The 22,921-nt window shown below is 45.3% G+C and overlaps 1 protein-coding gene across 2 annotated transcripts in view; it reads left to right on the plus strand.

Annotated features, from left to right (window-relative positions):
* Window positions 1-12,973: 12,973 nt before the first annotated feature.
* Window positions 12,974-22,921, plus strand: part of LOC122539551 (ubiquitin-conjugating enzyme E2 D3) — a 39,380-nt gene continuing 29,432 nt past the window's right edge. The window contains exons 1-2 of one of the 2 annotated variants that reach the window (XM_043674531.2): window positions 12,974-13,176; window positions 15,695-15,758. In XM_043674531.2, coding sequence (XP_043530466.1) covers window positions 13,153-13,176; window positions 15,695-15,758 — 88 coding nt within the window. In that variant the 5' untranslated portion in view covers window positions 12,974-13,152. The remainder of the gene's footprint in view (window positions 13,177-15,694; window positions 15,759-22,921) is intronic. The other variant, XM_043674532.2, reaches the window with a different exon arrangement.

Below are 22,921 nucleotides of genomic sequence, written 5' to 3' on the forward strand. Positions count from 1 at the left end.
AATGACAAAATGTTGCACTGCCAACTATCAGGTAGCTATGAACACTTCATGTTACATGTCAATTATCACAACAGGAATTGCTTAGAATGTGAACTTGCTACAATAACCACCAAATGTTATATTTATTCCAGAATCTTTAATGTAATGAAATGTATTGCAGGAGTGTTATAAAATAAAGTTCAGAATTACATTGATTCATATCAGGAAATATTACTGAAAAATTAGGTTTTAAGGAGATACCTATAGGAGGAAAGTGAAGTAGACCTAGACAAACGATTGAGGCCTAGGTAATATGTGAAACAGTTAAATTCAGGAATGCAGAGATACCTCAGAGGATGGTGGAACTGGAGGAGTATACACAAAGAAGAAGTAAGGTCATAGAGGGAAATGAACACAAAGATGAAAATTTTAAGATAAAATCAAGGCTGAATAGGCTTCTCCTAATCCTATTTGCAGTATCCTGATGAAATTAACACTCTTTAAGATCTTAATTAGTGACCTTATCCCACCAAGAGATGCCTAGGATATGTAAAGGTGGAAACTGTCCAGCATTTTCATCTGCCTAACGTGGCCAGGTATCACCACTGGAGAGGAGTGTGCTGAAGTCACAGGCTTGGCAAACTTGCAGTTTGGTGTTCTCAGGCAGGTTGCTGTTCTACACTCTGAGTACATGACAACTGCATCCTTTATAACGGATGTGTAGGTTTCAGCAGCATGTGACGGATTGCTGGATATGCAAAATGTCACAGGTCAGCTGGCCACCACTGCGTAGCCATTGGTTAGGATTACCTAGTCGCTGTTATCCAGGCACTGATTCCAACAGCAGGAGAAGGTGAAAACTGCAGATGCTGGAGATCAGAGTTCAGAATGTGGTGCTGGAAAATCACAGCAAGTCAAGCAGTATCTGAGGAGCAGGAGAATTGACGTTTCAGGCATAAGCCCTTCATCAGAACTGATTCCACCAGTATTTGCTTCATGGTCAACAACATTGTTTATCAAATTGTGACCAATAGTCAGTTCCTCACCAGTAAAAATTGCCATAGTCTTACTGGACTGTAGGGCTGCTCTCTCATTAGGGTCAGCTGAAGGAAGTTGAGAAGGAGAAGGAGAATCCTTCATGGTAACCTCAGCCAGTGTGAGAATTTAACCCACGCTATTGGCATCACTCATTGCTAACCAGGTCAGGTCTACTCTGGGATTGGTGATTCACCCCAACCAAACCTGTGCTGTACTGGGTAGGAAGATCACTGAGAATGTCGCATTCCTCAGGGATACGATCACCTATGTGCAGGACTGAGGGCTGGACACTTGCTTCATTAGCCTTGTCCAGGAGAAAGCCTTTGACAGGATATCGCACATGTACATGAGAGAGGTTCTCTCCAAAATGGGCTTTGGGGAGGGAATCTGCAATTGGATCCGACTGCTCTACACCAACCTTGTTAGTGCAGTCTTACTCAACAGGTGGAATTCAGAAAGCTTCCTGATCAGATCTGGAGTCAGGCAGGGCTACCCACTCTCTCCTGCCTTGTTTGTGTGTTCTATACAGCCGGGAGGAGAAAGTGAGGTCTGCAGATGCTGGAGATCAGAGCTGAAATGTGTTGCTGGAACAGCGCAGCATCCAGGGAACAGGAGAATCGACGTTTCGGGCATAAGCCTGAAGAAGGGCTTATGCCCGAAACGTCGATTCTCCTGTTCCCTGGATGCTGCCTGACCTGCTGCGCTGTTCCAGCAACACATTTTCAGCTCGTTTCTGTTCTCTACAGCCATTTGCTGAGTCCATCAGGAGGGATGCAAGCCTGAGAAGGGTGACTATTCCTGGCAGCGGGGGCCTACAGGTTAAAGCCTCCCTATGCATGGACGACGTCGCCGTTTTCTGCTCAGATCCACTGTCAGCACGCAGACTCATGTGCATCTGTGACCACTTTGAATGGGCATCGGGGGCCAAAGTAAATCGAGGCAAGAGGAGGCAATGCTCTTTGGACATTGGGCCCCTATCTCCTTCACCATCAGTACAGGCCACCTGAAGGTGCTGGGTATTTGGTTCGGAGGGGCTGGGGCATGTCACCAAAGTGAGGGAGAAACTGGACAGATGGGAGCAATGGTCTTTTTCCATCGCAGGTAAAGACCTGGTAGTCCAGTATGAGGTACTCAGTGTTGTCATACGAGGCGCAGATCTGACCTATTCCCCGAACCTGCGCCGCCGCAGTCACCTGGGCCATCTTCCACTTCACGTGGAGATCAAAGATGGACCGTGTCCAAAGAGACACCATGTATAAAGATTTGGAGAAAGGGGGAGAAAAACACACCCAACGCTACCCTCACCCTGATGGCCACCTTTGTGTGTAGCTGCATCAAGCTGTGCATGGATCCCCGGTACGCAACACCAAATGTCACTATGTGCTGAGGTTCTACCTGTCCTTGGTGTTGCGAAGGATGGGCCTGGCCTTGCTGCTTCAGAATGCTCCAAATAGTTAGACTGTTCTGTATCACCAGTCATTCATGGAGAAGTGGTGGAGGCTGGTACAATTGCAACATTTAAAAGGCATTTGGATGGGTATATGAATAGGAAGGGTTTAGAGGGATATGGGCCGGGAGCTGGCAGGTGGGACTAGATTGGGTTGGGATATCTGGTCGGCATGGACAGGTTGGACCGAAGGGTCTGTTTCCATGCTGTACATCTCTATGACTCAATGACCACAAATCCATCAGGAAGTGGTCAGTATGTAGTGCCCTTGAGACCCTTTGGGAAGAGAAGAGGGCTGATCCTGTTGAGTGGTTCCCTGGGCAGACTGTCAAAGTCAGTGAAAGTGAGGACTGCAGACGCTGGAGATCAGAGTCAAGGTTAGACTAGTGCTGGAAAATCACAGCAGGTCAGGCAGTATCTGAGGAGCAGGAAAATCGACATTTCGGGCAAGAGTCCTTCATCAGAACTGTCAAAGTCATTTGGCAGAATGCCTCATCGTCAGAACTTTAAAACAAGCACCAAGACATTGCTTGGTTGGTAGTGAGAAAGGCTCTGCCTGTGAGATCCTTTAAGCACACCCGGTCTCTGCGCCACCATACACTGCCTTCGAAGCAGCTGTGGAGGGGACGAGACTGTCATACACCTCCTTCTGAAATGTGCCTATGCAAAAGAAGTCCAGGGACGAATGCAGTGATTAGATTACATAAGATTAGATTAGATTAGATTACATTACAGTATGGAAACAGGCCCTTCGGCCCAACAAGTCCACACCGACCCGCCGAAGCGCAACCCACCCATACCCCTATACCTAACACTACGGGCAATTTAGCATGGCCAATTCACCTGACCTGCACATCTTTGGACTGTGGGAGGAAACCGGAGCACCCGGAGGAAACCCACGCAGACACGGGGAGAACGTGCAAACTCCACACAGTCAGTCGCCTGAGTCGGGAATTGAACCCGGGTCTCTGGCGCTGTGAGGCAGCAGTGCTAACCACTGTGCCACCGTGCCGCCCACAGTGGTGTTTATCGAAGTTTGGCCCAAGCAGCTGTGGGATGTGGGATGCCATGCTCTACACTCTGTTCGCCGGGACACCCACCGAGATGAAAATCAATTGTGCCTGGAGGATCACCAACTCGGTAAAAGACGCTCTGCCCAAAACTTGCTGGTCTTCCAGTTGAAGGAGTCAATCATAGACCATAAGAAATAGGAGTGGAAGTAAAGCCATTCGGCTCATCAAGTTCATTCCGCCATTCAATCATGGCTGATGGGCATTTCAACGCCACTTATCCGCACTCTCCCTGTATCCCTTAATTCCTTGCGAGATTAAGAATTTATCAATCTTTGCCTTGAAGGCATTCAATGTCCCGGTCTCCACTGCACTCTGTGGCAATGAATTCCACAGGCCCACCACTCTCTGGCTGAAGAAATGTCTCCTCATTTCCATTTTAAATTGACCCCCTCTAATTCTAAGGCTGTGCCCACGAGTCCTAGTATCCCCGCCTGATGGAAACATTTTCCCAGCATCCACCTTTTTTAAGCCATGCATTATCTTGTAAATTTCTATTAGATCTCCCCTCAACCTTCTGAACTCTAATGAATAGAATCCCATGATCCTCAGCCATTCATTGTATGTTAGGCCTACCATTCCAGGGATCATCTGTGTGAATCTCTGCTGGACACGCTCTAGTGCCAGTATGTCCTTCCTGAGGTGTGGGGCCCAAAACTTGACACAGTACTCCAAATGGGGCCTAACCAGGGCTTTATAAAGTCTAAGTAGCACCTCATTGCTTTTACATTCCAACCCTCTTGAAATAAAAGACAACATTACATTTGCTTTCTTAACCACGGACTCAACCTGCAAGTCAACCTTTAGAGAATCCTGGACTAGCACTCCCAGATCCCTTTGTACTTTGGCTTTATGAATTTTCTCACCGTTTATAGAATAGTCCATGCCCGTGTTCTTTTTTCCAAAGTGCAAGACCTTGCATTTGCTCACATTGAATTTCATCAGCATTTCTTGGACCATTCCCCTAAACTATCTAAATCTTTCTGTAGCCTTCCTACCTCCTCAGAACTACCTGCCTGTCCACCTAACTTCGTATCATTGGCGCACTTCGCCAGTCTCTTCATCTAGATCATTAATATATAAAGTGAACTGCTGGGGTCCCAACACTGAACCCTGTGGGACAGCACTTGTCACCAGTTGCCATTCTGATAAATAACCTTTTATCCCAATTCTCTGTCATCTGTCAGACAGCCAATCCACAATCCATGCCAGTAGCTCACCTCAAACACCATGAGCCCTCACCTTACTCAGCAGACACCTGTGAGGTACCTTATCAAAGGCCTTTTGAAAGTCTAGGTTGATAACATCCACTGGGTTTCCCTAGTCTAACCTACTTGTTACTTCAAAGAATTCTAACAGGTTGCCCTGAATGAGTGTTGCAAACTGGCACATTCTAAGGTCGAAGACTATGTGCTGATGGACGCGCTGAAGCTTGGGACGCTGCTGCCAAGGCGCAGTGGGGAAAGACCACCGTGTTAGGTCCCTCTGCCGAAGAATAAGGGGGACCCATTCAGTAATTGGGCCCCGCAGTCACCTCAGCTATAGACCAAGAGATTGTTTTTAAATATAGAGTATGGTGGACATCAAAGACTTAATTTGTCGTCTGTAAGTATAAAGAGTATAGATCTGAGCGGGTTCATGAACTATCCATGTACCAAAGATTTATTTTCTATGAATAAAGTACATTTTTGAAATTTAAAAAAATTCAAACCAGCTGTCCTTTCCACATGAATTCATTCATAGTACCTGCTAGAAGCATACTGACATATACCTCCAGCAGACCAATCAAGTCCCGTAGATCAGAGTAGAACTCAACCGGTAAGCCATTGCTTCCAGGAGTTTTATTCTTTTCAAAGGACTTGAGGGTCTTGGTCAGCTCATCCAGGGATAGTGGCTGGTCCAGCCTCTCTGCAGTCACCCAGGCCATCTTCCACTTCACGTGGAGAGCAAAGATAGACCATGTCCAAAGGGACTCAATATAAAGATCGAGAAAAAGGAAACAAATACACCTAACGCTACCCTTACCCTGATGGGCACCTTTGTGTGTGGCTGCATCAGGCTGTGCGTGAATCCCCAGTATGCAAGCACCAAGTTTGCATATATACTGTGGTTCTATCTGTCCCTGGTGTTGCAATGGATGGGCCTGGCCTCACTGCCGCAGAACGTACCAAGTAGTTGGACCGTTCTGTATCACCAGTCTTTGTGGAGAAATTTGTTGAGTAAAAAGGCCATCAGGAAGTGGTCAGCACGTAGTGTCCTTGAGACCCTTCGGGAAAAGGAGAGTGCGGCTCCCTGCGGAGACTGTCATTTGGCAGAATGCTCATCGCCAGAACTTTCAAACATGCACCAAGACGTTGCTTGGCAGATGGTGAGAAAGATTCTGCCTATGAGATCCTTTAGGCATGCCCGGACCCTCTGCACCACCGCACACTGCACTTGAAGTGGCTGTGGAGGGGACGAGACTGTGACACACCTCCTTCTGGAATGCAAAGGAAGTCTGTAGAGAAGTGAAGTGTTTGTCAAGGTTCGTCCTGAGCAGCTCCGTGACGGAGATTCCGTGCTCTATGGTTTGTTCCCCGGGACGCACAACAAGATGTACATCTATTGTGCCTGGAAGACCATCAACTCAGTGAAAGATGCTCTTTGGTTTGCCCGAAACTTGCTGGTCTTCCAGTTGAAGGAGTTAACCCAAACTGAGTGTTGCAGACTGGCACATTCCAAGGTCCAGGACTACGTGTTGAGGGACGCGCTGAAGCTTGGGCAGCTGCTGTCAAGGCGCGGTGGGGAAAGACCACCGTGTAAGGTCCCTCTGCCGAAGAATAACAGGGTTCCATTCAGTAATTGGGCCCTGCTGATGTCTCACTTAAAACCAAGAGGTTGGATGGTTAACATAACAAATTGCCCTTCAGCCCTCCAAGCCTGAGCCGATCCAAATGTACTGTCTAAACCTGTCGGTCAATTCCTAAGCATCTGTATCCCTCTGCTCTCCACCTACTCATGCATCTTAAATGAATATACCGTGCCTGCCTCTACCACCTCTGCTGGCAATGCGTTCCAAATGCCCACCAACCTCTGTGTGAAGCACTTGCCGCATGTATCCCTCTTAAACTTTCCACCTCTCACCTTGAAAACGTGACCTCTCGTTATTGAATGCTTCACCCTGGGAAAAAGCTTGTGTCTATCCACCCTGTCTATACCCTTCATGATTTTGTAAACCTCAATCAGGTCCCCCCTCAATCTCCTTTTTTCTAATGGAAACAAACCTAACCTACTCAACCTCTCTTCATAGCTAGCACCTTCCATACCAGGCAACATCCTCGTAAACCTTCCCTGCACCCTCTCCAAAACATCCACATCCTTATGGTAATGTGGCGACCAGAACTGTACACAGTATTCTAAATGCGGCTGAACCAATATCTTGTACAATTTTAACATGACTTGCCAGCTCTTATACTCAATACCCCATCCAATGAAGGCAAGCATACTATATGCCTTCTTGACCACTCTATCCACCTGTGCAGCAACCTTCAGGGTACAATGGACCTGCATTCCCAGATCTCTCTGCCCCAAAACTTTTCCCAAGGCTCTTCCGTTGTATAATTCGTTCTAGAATTAGTCTTGCCTAAATGCATCACCTCACATTTGTCTGGATTGAAATCCATCTGCCACTTTTCTGCCCAACTCTCCAGTCTATCTATATCCTCCTGTATTCTCTGACAGTCCCTTATGCTTTCTGCTACTCCACCAATCTTCGTGTCATCTGCAAACTTGCTGATCATACCAACAGTTCCCTCTTCCAGATCATTTATGTATATTACAAACAACAGTGGCCCCAACACTGACCCCTGTGGAACACCACTGGTCACCTTTCTCCATTTCGAGAAACTCCCTTCAACTACTACTCTCTATCTCCTGTTGCTCAACCAGTTCTTTATCCACCTAGCTAGAATACCCTGCACACCATGTGACTTCACTTTCTCCATTAGTCTACCATGGAGAACCTTATCAAACTGCTTACTAAAGTCCATGTATATGACATCAACAGCCCTTCCTTCATCTATCGACTTGGTCACTTCCTCAAAGAACTCGATTAAGTTGGTAAGGCACGATCTCCCCCGCACAAAATCATGTTGCCTATCACTGAAAAGCCCATTCTTTTCTAAATATAAATATATCCCATCCCTCAGTACCCTCTCCAGCAACTTTCCCACCACTGACGTCAGGCTCACTGATCAGTAGTTACCTGGAATATCCCTACTACCCTTCTTGTACAGGGAGACAACATGAGCAACCTTCCAGTCTTCCAGCACCTCACCTGTATTTAAGGATGCCACAAAAATATGTGTCAGGGCCCCAGCTATTTTCCCTCTCGCCTCCCTCAGCAACCTGGGATAAATCTCATCCGGTCCTGGGGATTTGTCCACCTTAATAACTTCTAGCCTACCCAACACATCTTCCCTACTTATGTCAACATGATGCAGACTAATCAAACTTTTATCTGTAATCTCAAGATTCATCATGACTCTATGTTCCTCTGCTGTGGTTCTGTTCGCCGAGCTGGAAGTTTTTGTTGCAAACGTTTCGTCCCCTGTCTAGGTGACATCCTCAGTGCTTGGGAGCCTCCTATGAAGCGCTTCTGTGGTGTTTCCTCCGTCATTTATAGTGGCCTGTCCCTGCCGCTTCCGGTTGTCAGTTTCAGCTGTCCGCTGTAGTGGCCGGTATATTGGGTCCAGGTCGATGTGTTTGTTGATGGAGTTTGTGGATGAGTGCCAAGCTTCTAGGAATTCCCTGGCTGTTCTTTGTTTTGCTTGCCCTATAATGGTAGTGTTGTCCCAGTCAAATTCATCTGCGTGTGTGGCTACTAGGGATAGCTGGTCGTGTCATTTCGTGGCTAGTTGATGTTCGTGGATGCGGATCGTTAGCTGTCTTCCTGTTTGTCCTATATAGTGTTTTGTGCAGTCCTTGCATGGGATTTTATACACTACATTAGTTTTGCTCATGCTGGGTATCGGGTCCTTCGTTCTGGTGAGTTGTTGTCTGAGTGTGGCTGTTGGTTTGTGTGCTGTTATAAGTCCTAGTAGTCGCAGTAGTCTGGCTGTCACTACAGCGGACAGCTGAAACTGACAACCGGAAGCGGCAGGGACAGGCCACTATAAATGTCGGAGGAAACACCATAGAAGCGCTTCACAGGAGGCTCCCAAGCACTGAGGATGTCACCTAGACAGGGGACGAAATGTTTGCAACAAAAACTTGCAGCTCGGCGAACAGAACCACAGCAACGAGCACCCGAGCTACAAATCTTCTCACAAACTTTGAACATCTATGTTCCTCTCCTCAGTAAACACTGAAGCAATCTAATCATTCAGAATCTCACCCATTCACTCAGATTCGACACACAGCCTTCCTTCATTATCCTTTAGTGGACCAATCCTTTCTCTAGTTACCCGCTTGCTTCTTATATAAGAATAAAATGCTTTGGGATTCTCCTTAATTCTGCTTGTTAAAGCTATTTCATCACCCCTTTTAGCCCGCTTGATTCCTTGTTTAGGACTTGTCCTATTCCTCCAGGGCCCGTTCTGTTCTTAGCTGCCTTGACCTTATGTACGCTTCCCTTTTACTCTTGGCTAATCGTACAATTTCTCCTGTCATCCACGGTTCACGAATCTTGACCTTCCTATCCTTTGCCTTCAACGGGACATGCCTATCCTGCACTGCCGTTAACCTATCTTTGAAAGCCTCCCACATCTCAAATGTGGACTTCCCTTCAAATAGCTGTGTCCAATCCACATTTCCGAGCTCCTGCCTAATTTTGATATAATTGGCCTTGGCCCAGTTTAGTACTCTTCCCTTAGGACCACTCTCATCTTTATCTCCGAGTATTCTAAAACTTACAGAATTGTGGTCACTGTTGCCAAAGAAATCCCCCACCGCAACTTCTACCACCTGACCTGGTTCGTTCCCCAGTACCTGGTCCAATATGGCCCCTTCCCTCGTCGGACTATTGACATACTGCTCTAGAAAACTCTCCTGGACGCTTCTTACAAATTCTACCCCATCCAGACCTCTGACTCTAAGTGTATCCCAGTCAATGTTGGGAAAATTAAAATCTTCCATCGCACTAGCCTCTTTCCATAATCTGTTTAATTATTTGTTCTTCTACCTCATAATCATTGTTGGGAGGCCTGTAATACAGCCCCAACAATGTAACTGCACCCATCTTATTTCTCAGCTCCACCCATCATGCCTCACCACCCAAGACCTCCACAGTGTCCTCCTTTAGCACAGCCATGATATCATCCTTGACCAGCAATGCAACTCCACTCCCCTTTTTACTTCTATGCATAAAGTATATTTTTGAAATTAAAAAAATTCAAACCAGCTGTCCAGCCAACTAAACTAACCAACGCTCCCCTCTTCTGCTGGCCATTGAATTATCCAGCTATGGATTACCTTCTAACTGGTCTCTGTTATCTGGCCAGGCAGTATCTGCGGACAGAAATCCATTAATCGGAAGGGTGACTGGACCTTAGAGTCATAGAGATGTACAGCATGGAAACAGACCCTTCGGTCCAACTCGTCCATGCCGACCAGATATTCCAACCCAATCTAGTCCTACCTGCCAGCACCGGCCCATATCCCTCCAAACCCTTCCTATTCATATACCCATCCAAATGCCTTTTAAATGTTGTAATTATACCAGCCTCCACCACTTCCTCTGGCAGCTCATTCCATACACGTACCACCCTCTGCGTGAAAAAGTTGCCCCTTAGGTCTCTTTTATCTTTTTCGCCTCTCACCCTAAACCTTTGCCCTCTAGTTCTGGACTCCCCCACCTCAGGGTAAAGACTTTGTCTGTCTATTTACCCTATCCATGCCCCTCATGATTTTATAAACCTCTACATTGTCACCCCTCAGCCTCCAACGCTCCAGGGAAAACAGCCCCAGCTTATTCAACCTCTCCCTATAGCTCACATCCTCCAACCCTGGCAATATCCTTGTAAATCTTTTCTGAACCCTTTCAAGTTTCACAACATCTTACCAATAGGAATGGGTAGTCTACATCAGTAGAGAATGCCACGTTGAGATTTGGTGGACGTATTTACAGCTATAAATGGTTTGAAAAGAGTAAATAGGGAGAAATTGTTTCCAGTGGGGAAAGCTTGGCTATCCAGATGACTTACATCTAAATAAAAGCACAATACTGCAGTTGCTGAAAGTGTGAAACAAACAAAGAGAAACTGCTGAAGAAACTCAGCAAATCTGACAGCATGTGTGGAGAGAGAAACTAAATCAACGCCAGTTCGATTCTTCTTCGGAACTAAAGAAGAGTGCGGAAGAAGAATCAGACCTGGATTTGAAATGTCAACTCAGCCTCTGCCTCCACAGATACTGCCAGACTTGCTGATTTTCTCCAGCAATTTCTCTTTCCTTGACTCAAATTTAAGGTGAATGGCAAAAGAACTATAAGTAACATGAGCAAACATTACTTGTTACACAAAAATAGAAATTGCTGGAGAAACACAAGAGGTCTGGCTGCATCTCTGAACGGTAAAGTGTTAATATTTCAAGTCCAGTGACATTTCTTCAGAACTCAACAGAACTGGTTCTTTGCACAGTGGAAGTGACTTCCATGAAGGGGAAGACATCCTCAAAATAAATGATTTGGAAATGCCAGTGTTGGACTGGGGTGTACAAAGTTAAAAATCACACAACACTCAGTTATAGTCCAACAGGTTTAATTGGAAGCACTAGCTTTCGGAGCGCCACTCCTTCATCAAGTGGTTGTGGAGGACACAATTGTAAGACACAGAATTTATAGCAAAAATTTACAGTGTGATGTAACTGAAATTATATATTGAAAAATACCTTGATTGTCTGTTAAGTCTTTCATCTGTTCTAATTGCATGATAGTTTCACTTCTTTCATGTGTAAATCACAAAACTTTTTTTTAAAAGTTGCATTCTCAGGTTAACTGAAACAACTGGTGTTAGCTAGAATTCATGCAGTACTTTGAATGTCTGTGAGAGAGTGTAATATGTGTGTGCGTGAGTGTAAAGTGTCTGAGTCTCTGAGAGGATGCATGTGTGAGTGTATGTGTCTGTAAGGGTGTGTGTGTGTCTGTGTACATGTGTATATATAGGAGTGCCCAAGTGTGTGCAAAGTGCAATGGTGGTCACCTGTAGTGTGACATGAACCCAAGGTCCTGGTTGAGGCCCTCCCGATGGGTACGGAACTTAGCTATCAGCCTCTGCTCGGCCATTTTTTGTTGCTGCCTGTCCTGGAGTCCGCCTTGGAGGATGGTCACCCAAAGGTCCGAGGTTGAAAGTCCTGGTCCACTGAATTCATGTAAAATTCTGTTATCTCACTTTTTAGATTAGAATTAATCTAAACGTCATGGCATAGACAGAGGACACAGAGGGCTAACACTCTCAACATATTCTGGATCAGTGGTGCTGGAAGAGCACAGCAATTCAGGCAGCATCCGAGGACAGGCAAAATCGACGTTTCGGGCAAAAGCCCTTCATCAGGAATAGCCTATCGCAGCTTTATTCCTGATGAAGGGCTTTTGCCCGAAACGTCGATTTTGCCTGTCCTCGGATGCTGCCTGAATTGCTGTGCTCTTCCAGCACCACTGATCCAGAATCTGGTTTCCAGCATCTGCAGTCATTGTTTTTACTCTCAACATATTGTATAGCTAACACCAATTGTTACAGTTAACCTGAGAATGCAACATGAAAGAAGTGAAACTATCATGGCATTAGAACAGATGGAAGACTCAACAAACAATCAAGGTATTTTTCAATGTATACTTTTAGTGACATCAACTGTAAACTTTTGCTATAAATTCTGTGTCTTACAATTGTGCCCTCCACAATCAGCTGATGAAGGAGTGTCACTCCGAAAGCTAGTGCTTCCAATTAAACCTGTTGGACTATAACCTGGTGTTGTGTGAATTTAACTCAAAAGAAATGAACATTCTATCAGCTACAGAAATAGCCAAAAGCGTTAATTTTGATTTCTCTCCACAGGTGCTGCTGAGCTTTTCCAGCAATTTCTATTTGTGTTCCAACATTCGGACGTAGGTACCTTCCTGTAGCCCAGGTACCCGCCAGCTCTGGGAGACTTGGACAGTGGCATGATCTGCGCAAACTCAGTGAAGGCTCAATGCTGTGGCTCTGGAGGGAGACACCGCCGCGTGCACGCAGCTCACTCCCGGGTCATGAACCCGCGGCTCGGGGCCGCGTATGGCTACAATTGACGGGAGGAGCGGGCGCTGCTCGTCTCGCGAAATGTCCTATGGCACTGTCCGTCCAGATGCTGTAGCCTTCCGCCCTGCCTCAACACTCGGTTTCGCGGACTCTTTCTCGGGCGGTGATGAGGGCGGGAGCGAAGTGATTTGTGACCGTGGGGGCGGGGGAATGTAGTTCCGGTGGCGGCCATCTTGTGGCGAGGAGCCGCTAGACGTAGCGGATCGCTGGACGTGGGATCCCGAGCCGGGGGCCCAGCCGCCGGGACAGAGCCGGACAACAGCAACAAACCGCCATCTGCTCACAGTCTCCCGCCTTACCAACTTTCCCATCCCAGCGGCTGAGGCCGGACAGCCCGCCCGCCCGCGGGATGGCGTTGAAGCGGATTAACAAGGTAACGGAGGGATGTAGGGCCTCTCCCGGCTTTAGCTGGTTCTTGCGCCTGGTCTGGAAACGGGAGAGAGATGAGAGAGGAGCCCAGGCGCGGAACCGGTCTCCCACCCCTCACATTCCTCTAGTGTAACCGGAGAGAGACCTCAGTTAGGGTGGGATCGAGAGACTGGACTGTCCGCCCAGCCCCATGCACACCCCCATCCCGCTTTCCCCACACCCCCCCCCCCAGTCCCACCCCCACATACCCGTCCCACCCCCACATACCCAACCCCCCCCCCCCACTCCCAGTCCTACCCACCCCATTCCTGAAGAAGGGCTTATGCCCGAAACGTCGATTCCCCTGTTCCTTTGATGCTGCCTGACCTGCGCTTTTCCAGCAACACATTTTCAGCGCAACCCACCCCCGTCCCACCCCCCACAACACCCCCCCCGTCCCACCCCCCACAACACCCCCCCCGTCCCACCCCCCACAACACCCCCCCCGTCCCACCCCCCACAACACCCCCCCCGTCCCACCCCCCACAACACCCCCCCCCGTCCCACCCCCCACAACACCCCCCCCGTCCCACCCCCCACAACACCCCCCCCACAACACCCCCCCCACAACACCCCCCCCCACAACACCCCCCCCACAACACCCCCCCCCACAACACCCCCCCCACAACACCCCCCCCACAACACCCCCCCCACAACACCCCCCCCACAACACCCCCCCCACAACACCCCCCCCACAACACCCCCCCGTCCCACCCCCCACAACACCCCCCCCGTCCCACCCCCCACAACACCCCCCCGTCCCACCCCCAACAACCCAGTTCCACCCCCAGTCCCACCCCCACCCTGACACCCACCCCATCCCCCACCCACCCCCAGCAACCCTGAACCTGCTTCCCCCAGTCCCTGACACTGCTCCTGCCACTCCCATCGACCCCACTCCTGCCACCACTTATCCCCCCCGCTCCTGCCATCCCCCCCTCTCCCCTCGCCTGTTCCTGCAACCCCCCCCCATCACGCCCAAGGGTATGCGGCTCCTGGGCCACAGCCTCTGCCGAACCGTAACCACCAGATGCCAGGAGGGGCGCTGCCTCATCTTCCACCTTGGGTCCCTCCAAACACATGGAATCAATGTCGATTTCACCAGTTTCCTCATTTCCCTCCCCCTGCCTTATCCCAAATCCAAGCTTTCTAATTGCCACCAACCTCTTGAACTGTCTCACATGTCTGTTTTCCTTTCCATCTATCTACTCTGCCCTCCTCTCTGACCTATCACCTTCACTCCCGCCTTCATCTACCTATTGTATTCCCAACTACCTTGTCCCCAGACCCACACCCGCATTCATCTTTCAGCTCCCTTAGGCCACTAGCTTCATTACTGATGAAGAGCTTTTGCTCAAAAAATTGACTCTCCTACTCGGATGCTGCCTGTCCGGCTGTGCTTTTCCAGCGCCACACTCTTCGACTCTGATCTCCAGCAGCTGCAGTCTTCACTTTCTCCAGTGAAGACTATTCACCAGTTCTTTAGCTCTAATTCTGCCCCTTGAAGAATATATAAAACTCCTTTTTGCAAATCGTTGTACAATGCACTTGTATCATCTTTTCAAACAGCAGAGTCCACTTGATACAAGAAAAGAATTCTTCACAATTTTACCAGTTATCATAAATGTGTACCCTCTAATTTCCAACTCATTGTGAACAGCAGAATCTTGCGATCTACTCCAACAAACTTCTTTACAACTGAATATCTCTTAAATCTCTCTTTAACTTTCTCTGCTGTGAGATCAACCTCTAGTTTCTCCAAGTAACTGAAGTCCCTTGTCACTGGTACATTGCTCAAATCTCTTGTGCACTATTTCCAAAACACTTCTGAAAGTGTGGCATCCACTGTTGGATATGCTATACTAATTGAAATTTAACCAGAGATTTGGTAAAGGTTAAGCACAACTTCATTGTGTTTGTATGCTGTGTCTATTTCGATGTCAGTGATCCCATTTTTAATCATGTCAACTTGCTCTGCTGCCATCAAAACTTTGTGTAGATGTGCTCTGTTAAAATTGTAACATTTAATATATGCTGCCTCTCCATTTTCCTTCCAAAATGTCACTTCACACTTCTCTGCATTAAATGTAAAATTACATGCTCATTACCATCCTTCTTTGTGATATTGGTGTTATTTACCAATTTTGTGTGCCTCACATCCAAGACTGCTCTTGTTGATAACATATTAATGATTCAGAGTTCCTACTGCCAATTCCTGGGTGACTCTCCTGTATATTTTCCTCTGTTCTGAAAACAAAAAGTCACTACTGAAGGAATTTAGTTTTTAAATGAAATTCGAATTAAAAAGTGACCAAGAAGTTGGATATTTACAAACGGTGTATTATGTGCACATATTTGCATTGCTTAATAGTCACTAGTTTGCGGAGCATATATTGTTGGAAATGGTGTGATGGGCAAATGTCATTCCAAATGGCCACTCTTTGATTCACAACTGTGACTTGGTTTTCATTTCTTAAATCCAGGAACTCGCTGACTTGGCTCGTGATCCTCCAGCACAGTGTTCTGCAGGGCCAGTTGGAGATGACAGTGAGTGTTTTAAATGAAATGGTAAAATCAAAAGTGTTTCTTAATATAATATGGGTGTTTTTTGAGTTCCATATAAAGTGGAACCTGGGTTTCTATCAACTGAGAGAAAACATCAAAGAGACTTAAGAGCTTTGGCATGATTGCATCAGGTGTCCTTCACTGACTGTTTAAATATTTTATAATCTGTTCAAGGTGTTATTACACACCTCTTTGGTAGGTGGGACTTGAACAGAGGGCTTTTGGCTTAGATGTAGGGACTTACCACTGTGCCACAAGAGCCCCATCACTGACCATTTATAAATGACCTCATGGTCAGTGCTTGTCCTGTCACTGTCAGCTGCGGTCTTGTTTGAATGCAGCCACTAAAGAATAGCGTTTTCTGTTAAAGATTGGCCAAAGGTTTAGAAGCTTTTTAATCTTGGCTATTTAGCCTACATGGTCACTTTGCAGTGAAAACTTTGGTTTGACCTTGGCATCAGTCAGTGTCAGATTCTTTTTTAAAACAAAAACCATATGCCTGGGCAATGTGGACTGGATTTTGTCCCCATGGCATTGGCTGATTCCATTTCTGGATATATTGCACCCCACCTTTCATGTTTGGATGAACTTTATGCCAAATTTATCCAACCAAATAGTTTACTGAATACTGTTGTATACCCAGTGCTTACTATCTCTGTACAAATTGGTAGATAAATAATATCAGAAATAACTCTATACACATGAAAAGAATTTAACTGGGATGTTCACATTTTACTTTTGCAACTTCACAATTTGTTCCCTTCAGTGAAAATTATATTTACAAGAGTTAGTGAAATATTTTAACAAGCAGGTTTATTGCATATATTTGTCAAACTAATGTAGACAGTATCCCAAAGTAGAAGCTACTTTGGTAGCTAAATACAGTGGTATGAGAAAAGTCAAAATCTATGTTATGAGGAATGACTAGAAGGAAGTGTTAGCATTGTGTAGCACCAAAGAGCTTCATGTCTGAGGAATTAATTGAATATGTGGGAGCATAACTATTGGTACAAGGGTAGATTAGGCACTTCTATATTTAAATTGTTTTCTTTAGAGAGTGAGTCATCGAAATGAAACAGCACAGAAAAGGAGCATTCAGGCCATCACGTCCGTGCTGACCCAAATTTCCTTTCTAATCCCATTTTCCTGCTGATGGGCCATGGTCCTGCAGCTTTCAGCACTTAATGTGCAGATCTAAGTACTAGTTTTAAGAGTTTAGGGACTCTACCTCCACCAGCAACTCAGGCAGTGAATTCCAGATACCCATTAACCTCTGCAATAAAAGTTTTTACTCATAAAACCCTCTACTCTTTCTGTCACTTCGCTTGAAACTATGACCCCTAGTTTTTGATCTCTGCCAAGGAAGTAGGTTTCTCTTATCTATCTCTACTGCTAAGTTTTGTACACCTCAGTCATGTCATATCATCCCTCAGCTTTGTCTATTCCAAGGAATATAATTGCAAACTCTCCAGTCTCTCTGCATGCCCATACTTTTCCAGTCGTGATAATGTTCTAATATCCTGTAACGTCGGTGACCAGAACTGTATGCAATACTACATTTGAGGCCTCACCAGTGTCTTACACAGTTTCGTCATTCTATCCCTACTTTTGTATTATATTCCCCTACCAATGAAGGAGAACATTCCATATGCCTTCTTTACAACCTTATGTACTTGTGCTACTACCTTTAGAGACTTGCACGCTAAGATCTCACCCTTCAATGCTCTGAACCATCTGACAGTAAAGTGAAGTGATGGGATTAGTGTCAGTGGAGCAATATTTGTTTCTAGTAGTTTGATCACACTAGTTGGTTTTTGTTCCCTATTTCAACACTACAGTCTCAGGCAGCACTTGGGCTTTTCTCTAGTGATTACCACTTCACCCTTCTCAAAATATAATTGAAAGAATTCATAGGAGGGATGCATGTCTTCATATGGATTGTTGACAGGCTTCAAGGCAATTATTGTTTAGAATTAAAATTTGATTCTGAGCCACACATTCGGAGATCAAGATAATAGGACTGGTGACCAAAGGTTTGAGTGCTAACTTTCAAGGTGTATCTAAAAGCAGGACTTTAGGAAGAAAATTCCAAAGATAAGGGCAAAATTATAAGCAAAGCCAAACTGTTTATATTTAACTGCATATGCCAGCACATGAAGTCCAGATTTCGATTAGCTTTGATTAGTAAAGATGGACAGAAGTCTGATCCAGCCATTCTACCATGATTGATTTCCAACTCATCATCATGTCAAAGATCTGTAATTGGCAAAATAAGTGTTAGCAATTTTTTGTTTTGCTTAGTTGATGAAAAGGAAAAGTAGTTCTTCTGATGTTCCTGGTTCAAGGGATCAATTTCACTTTTTTTTTCACCAGTAGATCTGCCAATGCACGAGGGTGGGATTGTTTTGTGAAACCTGTAGAATTACTTAGGGTTCACATTGCAATTTTTAAAAGTAATAAAGTCCTTGGGATTTGTAAAATAGAAATTTGTGTTTTTAAAATAGAACTATTTGTGCTCCCTTTCATTTATACATGTATTTCTCATTTGCTGTTAAGGTAAATTGCTCTTAAGTCTCATTGGAAAAAATATATATTGTTAGAATAAATCAGTAAGGTTTTATGAAAGGAAAACATTTGCAAATCTTAGTTTTAGAGATGTAACTGGTAGGCTAAGAACCATTGGATACTTGGATTTTCAAGAAGCATGTGCTAAGGTGCTACACAAAGGGTTAATACACAGCATTTGGGGATTTTTTATTGAACTAGACTTTGTTAAAGGGACAAATGGGACATATTCAGGTTGGCAGACTGACTAATGGAGTGCCACAAGGATCTGTGCTGGAGTCTGATGATTGCAAACTATATTGATGAATTGGCCAAAGAACAATATACTTAAATTTGCTCATAGAGCACTAGGTGGGAATGTAAACCATGAGGAATGCACAAGGTTACAGCAGTGTCAACATATAAGGGTGTGGACAGCGTTGCAGAGTGAGTATAATGTAGTGATGTGGAGTTATTCACTTTGGTTATAAGAATATTAATTTTTAAAAAATGATATTTGTAAATGTTGAAGGAAAATTGTGTATTTGTAGATGGAACACACAAATTAGGGTGCAGATAGAGCAAGGCAATTGCAGTGCACGACATACTCATCTTTATTGCAACAAGAATGAAGTACAAGAATGAATCTTGTCACAGTTGTATCAGGTTTTGGGATGATCATGCCTGGAATATTATGCATAGTATTAATTTCATCTTTTAAGGAAAGATGTACTTGCATTGCAAGCAATAGTTTTCCAAAAATCCTTAGATATTGGCGAAATACTTGAGGATTGGAAAACTGTTAGTAAGACAACCGTATTCAAAAGAGAAGGATTCAAAAAGCAAGTTAACTGTAGGTCAATTAGCCAAACATTTATTGGAAAAGTGTTGAAATCAAATATTAAGGAAGTAATAGCAGATTATTTGGAAATCCTGATTTAGTCAAGCAGACTCAGCATGGCGTCAAGAGCTCTGCAGCACGGAGACATGCCTTTTGGCCTAAACTGGTCCATGCCAAACAAAATGCCCATCCACTCTAACTCCGTTTCCCTGCACTTAGCTCATAGCCTTGCAAATCTTCCCTATCCATGTATTTTTACAAATACTTTTAAATGTTGCCAATGGACCCACCTCAACCACCTCTGTTGCCAACTTATTCCATTTGCATAACACCCTCTATGTTTAAAAAAAAGTTACCCCTCAGACTCAGTTTTAGTCTTCCCTGTCTAAACTTAAACGGACACCCTCTAGTCCTCGATTTCCCCAACCCTGGGGGACAAAGACTGAGTGCATTCACTCTATCCATGCCCCTCATCTTACACACTTCTATAAGATACCCCCTCGGTCTCCTATGCTGTAAAGAAAAAAGTCCTAGGTTGTCCAACCTCTCCCTATAACTCATCGTTCAGTCCTGGCAGCATTCTTGTAAATTTTTCCTGACCCTTTCCAGCTTAATAACATCCTTCCTATATCAAGGTGACCAAAACTGAACACAACACCAAGTGTGGCCTCACCAACCGCAACACAATTTCTCTTTGAATAAAAAGTTGGGAAGTTGTCTGATTAATTTATTTGTGTTCTTCAAGGAAGGCTCCATCAGAATGGAGAGAGGGGACCCAGTAGATGTGTTATATTCATATTTCCAGAAGGCTTTTGACAAGGTACCTCACAAACTGACACGTCATTAGGAAGGAGGACGCATATGTCAAGTATAGACAGTTGGGATTGCTGGAATCCCTAGAGGAGGCAAGGACAGGAGGAGTATACTCAAGGTAAATTGGGAGAGGACATGAGATAATTCTGGCAACTCGTGTTAAGGAGAATCCAAAGAAATTCTACAAATACATTAAGTAAAAAAGAGTGAATAGGGACCCTTACAGATCAATAGGGCTGTCTGTATGGAACTGCAGGAGATGGGTGAGATACTAATAAGTATTTTGCGAAAGTTTTTACTGTGGAAAAAGATTTGGAAGGTAGAGAACTTGGCGAAATAAATAGTGATATCTTGAAAAGTGTCCAAATTACAGAGGCGCAGTTGGTGGATGTCTTAAAATGCATAAAAGTGAATGAATCCCTGGTGCCTAAGCAGGTGTATCTTTGAATTTCATGGGAAGCTAGAGAGGTGATTGCTGGCCCCTTGCTGAGATACTTGTTTTATTGATGGCCACAGGTGAGCAGCTGGAGACTGGAGGTTGGCTGATGTGCCATTATTTAAGAAGGATGGTAAGGAAAAGCCAGGGAGCAACAGACTAGTGAGCCTTATGTCAGTGGTGGGCAAGTTGTTGGGAGGGGATTCTGAAGGATAGGTTTTATATGTATTTGGAAAGGCAGGGAATGATTAGAGATAGTTAACATCGCTTTGTGTGTGGGGAATTGTCTCACTAATTTGAGTTTTTTGAGGAAATGACAAAAGATTGAAGGCAGAGCGATGAAAGTTGTCCATGTGAACTTCAAGGCATTCTACAAGATTTTGAATTGGAAACTGGTTGCCAAGGTTAAATCATACGGAACATGTTCCCCTAGCCAAACTGTTCCAGTATAGTTGCAACACTGGTGTCTACCTGACAATGTAGAAAATTACCCAAGGATATTCTATATCTACAAAGCAGGACAAATCCAACCTGTCCAATTACTGCCCCATCTGTTTATTCTCGATCATCAGTGATGAAAGGTGTCATCAACAGTGCTATCAAGCAGCACCTGCTCAGTGATGCCCAGTTTGGGTTCCTCCAGGACCACTCAGCTCCAGACCTCCTGGTCCAAACATGGACAAAAGAGCTAAATTCCAGAGGTGAGGTGAGAGTGACAACCCTTGGCATCAAAGCTGCATTCAACAGAGTGTGGCATCAAGGGACCCTAGCAGAACTGGAAGCAGTGGGTATCAGGGAGAAAACTCTCCAGAGGTTGGAATTATTCCTTTCACATAGGAAGATGTTTGTGGTTGTTGGAGGTCAGTCATCTTATCTCCAGGACATCTTTGCAGGAGTTCCTATGGGTAGTGTCCCTGGCCCAACCGTCTTCAGCTGCTTCATCAATGACCTTTCCTCCATCATAAGTTCAGAAATGGGGGTGATCACCATTCATGACTCCTCAGATACTGAAACAGTCCCATCTTTGAATGCAACAAGATAGGGACAATATCCAGGCTTGGGCTGACAATTTGAAAGTAACATTTGTGCCACACAAGTCCCAGGCTATGACCACAAATAAGAGACAATCTAGCCACCATCCCTCTGCATTCAGCAGTGATAGCATCACTGAATCGCCAACGTCATTAGGTGTTACTGTTGACCATCAAACTGAACTGGATTCATCACATAAACACAGTGGCCACGAGAACAGGTCAGAAACTAGGCATACTGCGACACATAACTCACTTGACCCCACAAAGCCTGTCCATTATCTCCAAGCCACAAGCATGGAGTGGGATGGAATGCTCCTCACTTGTCTGGATGAGTGCAGCCCTCACAACACCCAAACGTGACATTATCCAGACAAAGCAGCCCACTTGATTGACACGACATCTACAAGCATCCACTCCCTCCACCACCAATGCTTAGTGGCATCAGTGTGTACTGTCTACAAAATGCATTGCAGAAATTCACCAAAGATCCTCAGATAGCACCTTCCAAACCTATGACCTCTTCATCGTGAAGGGTAAGGGTAGTAGATGTATGGGAATACCTCCACCTTCAAGTTCCCCTCCAAGCCACTCACCATCCTGACTTTGGAATAGATCATCGTTCCTAGGTCAAAATCCTGGAATTCCCTCCCTAATGGCACTATGGGTCAACCCACAGCACGTGGACTGCAGCGGTTGAAGAAGGCACCTCACCAGGTAGACAGGGTAGTGAAGAAGGCATTTGATAAGTTTCCCTTTATTAGTCAGTGAATTGAATATCAGAGTTGGGAGGTCATGTTGCAGCTGTACAGGACATTGGTGAGGCCACTTTTAGAATACTGCATTTAATTCTGGTCACCCTAACATAGGAAAGATGTTGTGACACTTCAAAGGGTTCGTATAAGATTTACAAGGATGTTGTCAGGGTTGGAGGATTTAAACTATCAAGAGAGGGTGAATAGGCTGGGGTTGTTTTCACTGGGGTGTTGGAGGCAGTGAACGTCTTAAAGGTTTATAAAATTGAGGGGTGTGGATAAGGCCTTTTTCCTAAGAGTCCAAAGCGAGAAGGCATAGGCTTAAGATGAGAAGGGAAAGATTTAAATGGAACATGAGTGGGAACTTTTTCGCAGGGGTGCATGGATGGAATGAGGTGTCAGAGAGTGGTGAAGGTGGGTACAGTTAGAAAAATTAAAAGTCATATGGATGGGTACATGAATGGGAAGGATTGAGAGGCATATGGGTCAAATGCTGGCAAGTGGAACTAGATTAATTTAGGGTATCTAATTGGCACCGAAGAGTCTGTTTCCGTGATGTACAGATTTATGATTCTAAGAGCCCACGGTGTTGGAGGTCGTATGCATTAAAAAATTGGCTAGTGGGCAAGGAAAAGCAATTGGGATTAAGGGGTTCTTTTTCGGTTTGTGACCTGTGACCAGTAGGCGTCCACAGGGATCAATGTTAGGATCACAACTGTTCACAT

This window comes from Chiloscyllium plagiosum, unplaced genomic scaffold (assembly GCF_037043375.1).
Source record: "Chiloscyllium plagiosum isolate Xiang-an unplaced genomic scaffold, Cpla_swu_hap1 HiC_scaffold_36, whole genome shotgun sequence".
NCBI classification, from domain to species: domain Eukaryota; kingdom Metazoa; phylum Chordata; class Chondrichthyes; order Orectolobiformes; family Hemiscylliidae; genus Chiloscyllium; species Chiloscyllium plagiosum.